Raw genomic sequence first — 12759 nt, 5'->3', positions numbered from 1 at the left:
AGCTGAAGGAGGAGACATGGTGAAAAAAAGCACAGTGTAAGAGAACAGGACAGAGAAAAATACACAATTAGCAATCATAATTGTGAATGGGAAGAACTCACTCACGAAATGGAAGAAGATGGCAGAATGGATTAGAAACCAGAATCCAACAACATACTGCTTATAAGAAAAACAAATAAAAACAGAAAAGTACGTATAGAGTTAAAATAAGGGGCTTGAGCAGAATCCATTATGCTTTAGCTGAAATAAAAAGGGCAGGGATAGCAATCAGGATTTCAGAAAAGCCAAAGCAAAAATGGACCTAATTAAAAGAAATAAACAGGCAAACTACATTTTATTAAAGGGTACTATAGATAATGAATTAATATCAATATTGACCATATATGCAATAAATGACATAGCACCTAAATTCTTAAAGGAAAAGTTAAATGAGTTACAGGGAATAAATAGACAGTAAAACTAATAGTGGAGGATTCCAATTTACCCTTCTCGGCCCTAGATAAATCTAACCATAAAATAAATACGAAAGAAGTTAAGGAGATGAATAGAATTTTAGAAAAGTTAGATATGATAGACTTCTAGAGAATATAAAATAGGAATAGAATGGAATATACCTGTGCATGGTACCTTCACAAAAATCAACCGTGCATTTAGGCATAAAAACTTCACAAACAAATGCAGAAAAGCAGAAATGTGAAACGTATCTTTTTTCTGACCATAATGTAATAAAATTACATCTAACAAAGGACCTTTGAAGAAGAGATTAAAATTAATTGGAAACTAAATAACTTAATCCTAAAGAATGAGTGGGTTAGAGTATATGATTGTAATAGAATAATATTGTTCTATAGGAAACGACAGGATGATTTAAAAAAAAAACCTGCAAAGACATACATGAATTAATACAAAGTGAAGTGAGCAGAATCAGGAGAACATTGTACATAGTAACAGTGATATCGTGCGATGAAGAATTGTGAATAACTTAGCTATTCTCAGCAATACAACGATCCAAGATAATCCCAAAGGACTTTATGATGAAAAATGCTATCCACCTCCAGAGAAAGAACTGATATTGTCTGAATACAGATTGAAGCATGTTTTCTCTCACTCTCTCTCTCTGAGTTTTCTTGCACAAAATGACAAATATGAAATGTTTTACATGATTGCACATATATAACCTATATCAGACTGCTTATTGTCTGAGAGAGGAGAAAGGAAAGGGAGGGAGGGAAAGAATTTGGAACTCAAAACGTCAAAAAAAAATGTTAAAAACTGTTTTAACATTTAATCGGGGGGGGAATAAAATATTTAAAGAAAAAAGAATGAGTAGGTTAAAGAACAAATCATAGAAACAATCAAATAATTTCATTAAAGATAATGACAACAACGAAATTACATATCAAAATTTGTGGAATGAAGCTAAAACAATACTTAGGGGAAATTTTACATCTCTAAATGTTCACAAAAATGAAAAAAATGAAGAGTAGATTAATGAATTGGGCATGCAACTAAAAAAACAAAACAAAACTAGAAGACCAACAGATTAAAAAAAAACAAACCAATTAAACACCAAAATAGAAACCCTGAGAATCAAAAGAGTGACTAACAAAATTCAAAGTAAAAATAAACCAAACAAAACAATTGAACTAATGAATAAAATTAGGAGCTCTTTAAAAAAAACCCAATAAAATAAACATCATTTCATCTTAAAAAAGAAAGAAAATCAAATTACCAGTACCAGAAATGAAAAAGGTGAATTAACAACCAATGAAGAAATAAAAGCAATTGTTAGATGCTATTTTGCCTAACTACATGTCAATAAAATTAACAATCTAAGTGAATAGATGAATATTTACAAAAATATAAATCACCCAGATGAACAGATAAGAAATAAAATACTTAAATAGCCCAATCTTAGAAAAAGAAATTGAACAAGCAATAAATGGACTCCCAAAGAAAAAAAATCTAGGACCAGATGGATTTACAAGAGAACTGCATCATTTAAAGAACAGTTAATTTCAACACAACATATTAAAACTGTCTAAAAAAAAAAGAGATAAAGAAGGAATTCTACCAAATTTCTTCTATGACACAAATATGGTCTTGCTACTTATACCAGGGAAAATAAAAACAGAGAGAAAAAAAAAACTACAGAGCAATTTCCCTAATGAATATTGATGCAAAAATTTTAAATAGAACGCTAGCAATGAAATTATAGTAATATATCCCAAACCCGGGAAAAGTAATTGAAGGAATAAGCATAGGCAATGAGAAAACAAAACTATCATTTTTGCAAATGATATGATGGTTTACTTAGAGAACCCTAGAGAGTCAATTAAAAAATTAATCAAAACAATTAACAATTGCAGCAAAGTTACAGAATACAAAATAAACCCACACAAATCATCAGTGTTTCTGCGTATTACCATTAAAACCAAGCATCTGTTTTTGGAAGTCTAAATATGTATGAAGTTTATCTGAGTTTATATGCTTTTTTAAAAGTTTGTCAATTTGTCCTATCATTGGGGGAGTTTAGACCCTGTTTTGGAAAGTCCTATAGTTTTCAAGGGATCCACTTGAGAAACATGGGGTGCTACATGTTTTGCATAGAGATTTTGTCTGGACCTCCATCTGGATTTCTCTATTTATTGACAGGTGGTCCCAGGGAGAAAAGTGTGAGTTGCCCTATGTGCTGGAGGGATCTAGGAAAGAATTTTCACCCAGGTTGCTTCTCACGTTTCTGTGAGGAGCTTCTAGTTAGATCCCAGTTTCCTAAATGATCTTGGGAGAGCAATATGAGTGATGGAAGGGCATATTTAGGATAAGACTTTCTCTCTGAAAACTTGTTTTCCTGTTTATCTTTTCCCTTTTGTTAATTTTTTAATTTCAATTAATTTTTTTCTTCATTATCTTGGGTTAGGGCAGGACCTTATAAATGCTAGGCAGTAATCTATGAGAATTTTACAATATGTTGCTTGTTGAATATATACAACTTTATATGAGGGAGTGACTGCAATCTCTAGGCCCACAATCTGTGGTTGGACTGGGTCCTCACAACAGATTTCATTTGGGAACTGTCTTTAGGGCTATGCTGAAAGGAATACTCAGGCATGGTACTTAAGAAGCCATTCAGATCTGTGCCGTTGGACTTTGTTGAGACTCTAATGAAAAGCATGGGGAGAAGGCACTGGAAACGACAATGTCTGACCTTCTTCCAGCTTCCCAGAGAATTTTCCAGAATTGGGGAAATGAGACAATGTGCTAAACATATACCAGTTGATTTTCTGAGGATAACAAGCATTTAACTGGGGGAAGAGAGAGAATAATGAGGGTAATCAAGGGAACCTCGCACATAATTGTAGCATGTCCCCTGAAGTTGAGCAGGTACCTTTGCCCATCCTCGTGGATGAGCCCCTCACAAAGGACAAGGGAAATCAGAGGCTTCTGGTTGATTTATGCCCTATCACCCCATAACTGGAAGCAGCATCAAAGAGGACTAACTATAGAGCAGCAACAGCTATTCACTCAATAGACTTTATAAGGAGACACATTCTGCTTCTGCTCTTCCTTTATGTGACTTGAGACTCTAAGAACTCTTCCTTGGAGTACTTCTGGGAGGCCTGTCAGCTATAGCAATTGTCTACATGTGTCAGCCAGCATATGTGCTGCCTCTTCTGCTTTGAGATTCTTTCCTGGAACATAGGTTACTGAATAGCAATCCTGAGATGAAATTTCTAGCCTTGGTGGCAATGCCATGAATTGAAGTAACCAGGAGCTCTTGATCTACAAACTGGTTGCCCAGCTGGAGGTGTTTCCTGCAACTATTACAATGCTTCTTAAAGAAGATTATGATAAGAGGCAGCTAGGCAACATAGTGGATGAGCTCTGGCCTTGGAGTCAGGAGGACCTTAGTTCAAATCCAGCCTCAGACACTTGACACTCACTAGGTGTGTGACTCTGGGCAAGTCACTTAACCCTGATTGCCTCACCAAAAAAGAAAGGGAAAAAAAAGATGATAATGCTCACCAACACGTGCATGAGCCATGCCCTGGCTCACCAAAAGATAATGGATAGTGAGTAAATCATATATACAGTACAGAGTAGAAGTGAAGATGATACCATTTGCGGTCCCACTAAATGTTTCTTCTTAACATATCATGTTTTAGGTATTTATGAATGTGCTATTTATTATGAGTGTTTTGTGAATCATTTCTTTTTGTAGTAGAGGAAACAAATAGCAGTTCTATCCTGCCTTGCTCCCTCCAAAAAAGAAAGGGAAAATGCTTGGAAACTTAGATAAAAGTTAATAGGAAATGGGTTTAGACCAGAATGGAAGGGTATGTATATCAGAGTTATGGAGGGGGAAAAATTCTTAAACCATACGATACACCTACCTGTAAACAGGCACACTTACACACAGACATATATTCTGTTATGCTACATATACATACATATGTGAAGAAAGAATATTAAAAAGACAAAATAGCTGGTACACTTTGGAAGAGTGTACATTGCGGCTTTGGTATCTATATTTCCTATATTAAAACAAAATGTATTAATTAAAATGTTTTTAATCTCTGGATCCAAGTATGTTGCTTTACTTAAAGGAAATACTTTACATGGGGTACCATGGTTTCATTCTAAGAATGTAATAATAGGGTACATTTTCTTGGTTTTATCAAATACCTTATTAAAATCACAGCTGTTAACAGTCATTGACTTAACAGGAATTAAAGACTTTTCATCAGAGGGAAAATGTCAAAAGATCCAGGCATATTTTGCTTTTACTACCAAGTGTCCCCAAATCCATTAAATTAAAAATTGCCCACCAAACCCCCAGCACATGAATACATTACCTCCTTTTTTTCCCGTGAACAGGACCTGCTTCTTCCAGCCTTTCGCAGAGTAGGACCTGTAGCAGTTCAGAAGCATAGCTGGAGATTATCAGTACTTTAGAGCTACAGATATCACAGCAAAACTCTTTTATTTGTTCATTCAATAGGCAGGACCAATCACTATCAAGTGATTATTAAGAAAATGTACCCTATTATTACAGTGAAGGGAAAATAGCGTCTTTAAAAAAAATACACCAAGATATAGAGATTCACATTATTTGACTGTAATGAACAAAGATTCACATTATTTGACTATAATGAGCTATAATGACTATACATAATATATATAATGACTATAATGAACAAAGCCTCAAACCCTTTAATCTAATATATTATCTGCATTCAGGAAGGGCTGGAAGACTTTAGTTTCCTAGTTGAATTAAATCTTTATTAAGTTGTTCGAAATTATATAAACTGACTTCCACAAAATGTACTATTCAGCAAGCTCATGTGCACCTTCTGGTGAATACATACCACCATATTACACTGAACATCTGAACTCAGCATCTTCAAAGAATGGGCATTCTTGCCACTTGAATTAGTACTAATCACACACATTTCACATAAACTGGCCAACAGAAATTTGCAGATACACATAAATTCAATAGACTAACATCATAATGTTTAAATATACTGCTTCATGTTCACTTTTCAAAACTTTTATAGTCACATGAAATTGAATTACTTTAAAGTGGAAGATTAAAGAATATACATATTAGGAACTAAACTGCAAAATTCCAGAACTTTCATCTATCATTTGCAAGAGTAACTTTGCCTCCCGGTTAGTCTAAACATCATCTTTAGGGGCTGACATACCTTTCATGGGTCACAAAGCCTAACATCGAGGCTACCAGCAGAGATGCATTTAAACTATCCTATAATGAAGAAGTTTTAATTCTTGTTTTGGGGTTTTTTGTTTTTGTTTTTTTGCTTTTTGGTAAGGCAATCAGGGTTAAGTGACTTACCCAGGGTCACATAGCTAGTTAAGTGTCAAGTGTCTGAGATTGGATTTGAACTCAGATCCTCCTGACTCCAAGGCCAGAGCTCTATCCACTGTGCCACTTATCTGCCCCGAGAAGTTTTAATTCTTAAAAAAAAAATAAGAGAGAGACAGGAGAAAAATCCTGTGCCCTTCTGCTCATTTATTTCAGCATTTCAATGTTTTCATACTTCACAAGTTCTTTCAAATAGTTGAAAGATCTTCTTGCATTTAACTACCAAACACTTGACCACGGTATCTGTCACAGATCTTCATTTTTCCATACTGAATATATGAATATCCTGTTCTTTCAACTAAGCCTCAGATAAATGTGAGTTCCCATAAAATAATTCACGAATATTCTTGTGTACTTAAATAACATCTACAAAGACATACATTCATATACATACACACACACACACACACACACACACACACACATATACATTTGGGGGTCTGAGGATACCCACCTGCCACCAATTCTGAGCTCCAGTCCCTGTGATAATTTTGCAGGGCATCCTTGTATTCTATATGGTGACAAAGATGAAAAAACAAAAACAATAGTAGTGTCCTTTTGCAATGACATCTAGGCAACTCTTTCATTTCACAGAAGACCAACCTGCTTTTTCCTGAACTCTCCTTCTTTCCCAGGACATGCAGCCAGAGAGAGGGACTAACTGCATGTGTCTAATTTAAGAAGGGGGGAGGAGAGGGGCCTGAGGTCTAAATATGAATGTGTCCATGACCACCCCACCCCATCCCAGTGCTTGTGATCAAGTGTCCCTTGGGTTTTCCGGGCACCCGTTTCCATGGGTTACCTACAATAGTATCAATAACTCACATTTGTAGAAGTTATTAAGGTTTAAGAACATCACTGTGTGGTAGGCAGCACAAGTATTATTACCCCCAATTTAGAGATGAGGAAACTGAGGTTGAGAAGTCATTAAATGATAACAACAACTATAATAACCTGACATTTACATCATACTTTAAGGTTTGCAAACCACTGTAAATACGTTATTTCATTTAAACCTTACAATAACCCAGTGAGGTCAGTACTCCAGGTATTTGGGGGAGGGAGAAGGGAGGGGAAGTAGAGAGGTCTGGACCTGTGATCTCATCAGTGACTGGAGGGAAAATTCCCTTCTTCATCAATGAAGATCAGCAACTCATCTGGTACACACAGGGTTAGATATCTGGATGAGGACACTGAGAAGTTAAGTGATTTGCCCACTAGTATAGATCAGAAGCAGGACTCAGACCCAAGTCTTTTTGATTCTAAGGGTGATTATCTATCCACCTTACCAAGCTGCTTCTCTCTACAGTTATTGTTATCCCCATTTTAGAGATGAGGAAACTGAGGCTAATGATCACATAGCTAGTAAGGGACAGGGCTGTCATTTAAATCCAAGTTTCATGACTCCAAATCCTCTGCTTTTTCCACTATGACATTCTGCGCATTTTGTCTATTAGGTGAAACAGGCAAACTTATGTTTGTTAAAGTGGTAAGAAATTGCCCACGATACTAAAAGTACAAGAAGATTGTCCAGATCAATTCAATATACATTTAATAAATTCTTATTATAGAAGAGGCACTGTACTGGGTTTACAAAAGAAACAAAACAAAACAGCCCCTTGCCCTCAAGCGGCTTACATTCTAGCAGGGGACAGTTTAGTACAAACTATATGTAAAATAATATAACAAACTACAAGTTAGTGACAGACACTGAGAGCTGGAGAGATCAGGAAGGTGGCACCCAAAATGCTCTTTGCCAAGGGATGCTACAAGGCAGAAATGAGGAGGGGCTGTACTACAAACGTGGAGAGTAACCAGGGAGAAGGCAAGGCGAGGGGAAATGGATTATCACTTAGGAGGATCCGCTGGATGCATAATATCAATCGACCAGTCCATCAACAAGCATTTCTCTAGCATGTCCCTTAGGTTCCATGGTACAGATACTGAGACAACAATAAAACAGACTCTGACCCTCAAAGAAATTACTTTCTCACTAGGAAAACTAAATGCATTCAGACAAATATAAACACAAGGCAGACAAAGTAAATACAAGACAACTGTGGAGGGCAGGTGAGGAATTAGGAAAGGCTTCATGGAGGAGGTGGCATGGGAAACGAGCTCTAAAGCTAGGAATCGATTCTAGGAAGCCAAGGTGAGACAAGAGTACATGGCAGTCATGACAGAATAGCTAGACAGGGATGCCTGGACTGTAAAGTCTGAGAAGGAGAATAATGTCCAGTACAGTTACAAGAAGGCGCTTGGGGCCAGGTTATGAAGGGCTTTAAATCCCCAAAATCCTAGACAGCAGAGTTTGCATTTTATCCCAGAGGTACTAGGAGACACAGATGATTTTTGAGAAGGGGAAGGACAGGGTCAGATCTGTGTTTTGGGAATATAAATTTAGCAGGTATGGAGAAGGTGGATGGAAGAAAGGAGAGACAGCAAGGCAACCAATTAAAAGTCCAGTGTAATTTGGGCCTGAACTAGGGCCCAAATTTGAGGAATAAGCAAAACTAGCAAACAGTTCAAAGGAAGCTGTGTGATGAGAGTGAAGAGCATGGGACAAGAAGTCAGGAAGCCCAGGTTCTACTCCTGGGGCTGCTGTTGTGTTCCTCACTCTGAGCCTCTATGACCTTTTTGATAAATGAGGGGCTTGGACTGGATATCCTTAGGGCATCCTTCCATTCTTCACATTTTTAGTTGTGTGCTTTAAGAGTCTTTCAAGCTCTGACATCAACTCTGCATTCAGAGGTTCCTTCCACCACTAAGGTACCATGATTTTACAATTCATCCACAAAAATCAAGCAGCAGTTAAAAATTAGGAAATGGTGGAAAAACAAAACAAAACAAAATTACCATGGTAAAAGCACAGAGATTAACTACTTAGCTAATTTAGAGTGAAATTTCTCATTTGCAATTTCAAAAATGAACCTTCCACTAGAGTTAAACCTTTATTTATCAATTTGGAAAACAATTTATTTGAAATTTCCTTTAGTTAGCTTTCATTTGTGAACAGAGACAGTTGGTGACACTGTGGATAGAACACTGGGCCTAGAATCAGGAAAACCTGAGCTCAAATCCAGCCCCAGACACTCATTAGCTGTACGACCCTGGGCAAGTCACTTAACCTCTATTTGCCTCAGTTTCCTAAACTATAAAATAGGGATAATTATAACACCTACATGCCTGGTTGTTGTGAGGATCAAACGAGATAATATTTGTGAAAAGCTAGTGCCTGGAACAGGGTAGGAGCTATATAAATACTTATTCCTTTTCCTTCATTAGATACACTTAGCACTGCATAATTTTTTAGAAAGCTAGTTACCCAAGAGCCAAGGTAACATAAGCAATACACAGCAAATGGAAGATTTGAACTGGATGCCATCTCCAGACAGTTCTTTCCATTATACCACTCTGTCAATCTGAATGATGCCTTTAATTTTCCTAAAATGCTTTCATACCTATTATCTCATTCTATCCTCAAGCATATAATGCACTACATTAATGCAAATCAAGGTTTCTAGGGAAAAGGAGCCCTTTCTTTGTACTACACCAGGTGACATGCTTTAGCTACGGTTCTGTAAATAATGCCAGGTATACACTATGCAAATGGACATCACTTTATTTAGCAGATAAGTTCTTAAAAAAACACATATATTCAATCTATATTTTGGGAGTGAAATTCTATTTTCTCATCAACTTACTTTCCATCAATTTCCGACATGCCCTAGCTCTATACCAGGTTACTCTTCAATGATTTACTTACTTCAATGACTTTTAAAGTCTCTTCCTCCTAACCTCTAATTTGTTCCAATTCGATAAGCATTTATTAAGTACCTGCATGTGCCAGGCACAGTGCTAGAAAGGGGGAAATGCAAAAACCAAAATTAAGAAGTTCCTACCCTCAAAGAACTTATAGCTTAGTAGAAGGAATACAGCATGTTTGGATAAGTAAGTTTTATATACATGTATAAACATATATGTGTATCACAAATACACATTTGTTAGTAATAACACCTAGAAGAATCAGAAAAGGTTTTGGACAAGATGTAACACTCCAGCTAGATTATGAAGACAGCTAGGACTCCAAGAGGTAGAAAGGATGATGGGGGACACAAGGGTGAACTTTCCAGGTTAGGGAGACAGCCTGTGCTATGGAGAACTACAAGTGGGCCATATGCCTGGAATGGAAAATAATGTGAAATCAATCCAGAAGGACAGGTTGGAGGTAGGTTGTGAAGGCCTAAAATGCCAAATTAAGGCATCTTTATTTTACAGTAGAAACAATAGGTAGCTGCTGAAGATTTTTGATTAGGGAAAGGTCATGGTGATACCTGTGTTTTAGGTATCTGAATCTGGCAACCATGTGAAGAATGAAGCAGAGAACATGTATAACCTATATTGAGTTGCTCGCCTTTTCAATGAGGGTGCGTGGGGAGGGAGGAAGGGAGAAAATTTGGAACCCAAAGTTTTAAAAACACATGTTTAAAAAAATGTTTTCACATGCAACTGGGAAATATGAAATAAGGAAATGGGGTACAGAAGTCTATCCTGCCCTACAGGAAAATAGAAGGGGAAGTGAATAAGAGAAGAGGGGGGAGAGATAGAAGACAGGGCAGACTAGGGGAAGGGGTATTCACAATGCATGCCATCTTGGGGTGGGGGGAGGGGTGAGATGGGTTGAAAAATTCAGAACTCAAAATCTTGTGGAAGTAAATGTTGAAAACTAAAAATAAATAAATTTGTATTAAAAAAAAAGAATGAAGCAGAGAGGGAAGAGAATGGAGACTTAAGTAGGAAGCTACTGCAATTGTCCAGAACTAGGTCCTGAATAAGGATGGTGGTTGTATGAGTGAAGAGAATCAATGCAAGAGATCTTACATAGGTAGATATTGTAGAGCTTCTCTCTTAAGTATCTGCTGATCTGTAAACCAACATTTAAGAGCTCTAGGATAGCTACTGGATAGTGAAACAATGCTTTGCGCTGACATGTAAGGTTCAGCTTAAGGCAGCCCAACTTGTATTAACTCTCAGTGTAGTTCTCAAAAAAGTCAAGAAAGAATGTTGGTGGCCACTAAAGCAACATGGCATAATGAAAAAAGGCCTGGACTAGAAGTCATAAGAAGATAGATGTTAGAGCCGGAAGGGGCTTTAGAGAGTTTTTAGCCCTCTCATTTCACAATTATGAAAACTGAGGCTAAGAGAGAACAATTAAGTTAACTCAGGTCACACAGGTAGTAAATAGCAGAGCTAGAATTGAAACCAAGGTCACAGACTCATAGATGTAGAACTAGAAGGAAACTTAAAGATCATCTATATCAACCCCTTCATTTTACAGGTCAGGAAACTGAGCCCAAAGTTCAAGACCTGAATTTTAGGTTGGGCTCTTCCATTTATTACCTGTATGACACTGAGAAAATTACTTCACTGTAGATCTCAGTAATATAAGATTGAATTAGATATCCTCTTAAGATATGAAGATCTGACTCTGAGACCTGAACCTCACCCTAGAGTCCCTAACAGATCAATAAGTTCTACCTCTGTGTGTGTGTGTGTGTGTCTGTCTGTCTGTCTTTCTCTCTCTCTCTCTAATACTCAGATTAATCACTAAAACAATTCATGAAAACCTCAACAATTTGCAAGGCTCTTAGCAGACATTTGAGGCAAAGTGAAAAGTTAGAAAAGATGGGCTGGGCAATGGCATGGAGTCATAAGACATGTAAGCACATGAGATGAAATGTGATGAGTAATGAAAGCCTTGGTCTAAAATCTTTATTACTATAGAGAATGAAAATGAGACTGCACAAATCCTATAAGAAAGATGGCTCTCACTACAAAGGGGGAAAAAACTCCCCTTGTATGACATTTTCTCACATAAACAGCCTCTTTACGCTGAGAGATTTTATAGTACTTTCCTCCAAAGAACCAAAAGAATGCAATTTGTTAAAGAAAAAAAAAGATTCAAACCCAATAAACCCGAAGAAGATCAGAATGAAATATCCTGAATGATAACTAGAAAAAAGAGTATGAGGAAGGGACAAACTGCATTTTATTTAAGGGATTACTCTAGACCATGAGTAAAAAGATGAAAAATAAATGATGCCAAAATGTGGTTTCTCAAAATTGAATTAATAGTGGCCATGGTTTCCTTAGTAAAACTAACAGTAGTTTACAATGTTCACGTACATATTGGGTTGCTATAAGAAACCCATTTCTTCAGAGATCAGAAAGAAGGCAGGAGGAAGGGTGGAACAAAAGTAAGACTGCTACTTGACCTGGGGCAAGTTACACTATTTCTCTGAAGTCCGTTTCTTCATCTGCAAAATGAAAGGTATCTACCAGATGATTTCTAAGGTCTTTCCCAGCTCTACAAGTCACTAACATCCTATTTATCCCTCCAAAAATCCTAGAAATTGTGGTGTCTATCTGACATTCTCACTGACTTTTTAAAAGTCTAAAAACAGTTGGCAGTTACCATCTGAACCACTCAGCCTAGCTCCATTTCCTGTACCTTCCATCTCAGTCCTTGCCAGAAGTAAATTATAAGTGAGTCATAGGTATTGTGTATATGGGAGGAGGAAGCACTGGTGAGCATTTATTCTATTCTGTTCTCCATTTCATTATCAAAAATCCGTTTGCAGGGACTCAATTTAAAGGAATCTAACAAAAATAATGGTAACATTTGGAAAATAAAAGTGAAAGTCTGGCACTTAGCTATTAAACTTCTTGATATAAGATACACATACCCCTTAAACTCTCAATTACTCAAATAAATTTTGTGTGAACTTTAAGTTCAGTTATCTGAAAGGCCAATATCATAATCACTCTTTGCTGGCATTTTAAATATAATTCCAAGGACCCTAATCTAG

At 36.8% G+C, this 12759-nt stretch overlaps 1 protein-coding gene across 3 annotated transcripts in view; it reads right to left on the bottom strand.

Annotated features, from left to right (window-relative positions):
• The window catches only part of KATNIP (katanin interacting protein), a 209342-nt gene that overhangs the window by 188674 nt on the left and 7909 nt on the right, over positions 1-12759 (bottom strand). For all 3 annotated transcript variants that reach the window (XM_078152527.1, XM_078152528.1, XM_021006293.2), the window contains exons 2-3: positions 6345-6401; positions 4857-4912 (exon numbers count right to left, since the gene is read on the bottom strand). In XM_078152527.1, coding sequence (XP_078008653.1) covers positions 4857-4912; positions 6345-6401 — 113 coding nt within the window. The remainder of the gene's footprint in view (positions 1-4856; positions 4913-6344; positions 6402-12759) is intronic.

Source organism: Phascolarctos cinereus, unplaced genomic scaffold (assembly GCF_003287225.1).
Source record: "Phascolarctos cinereus isolate Bilbo 61053 unplaced genomic scaffold, phaCin_HiC Scaffold_4;HRSCAF=312, whole genome shotgun sequence".
Taxonomy (NCBI): Eukaryota; Metazoa; Chordata; class Mammalia; order Diprotodontia; family Phascolarctidae; genus Phascolarctos; species Phascolarctos cinereus.
The sequence above is the reverse complement of the archived record's forward strand: the minus strand, read 5'-3'. Positions and strand labels throughout refer to the sequence as shown.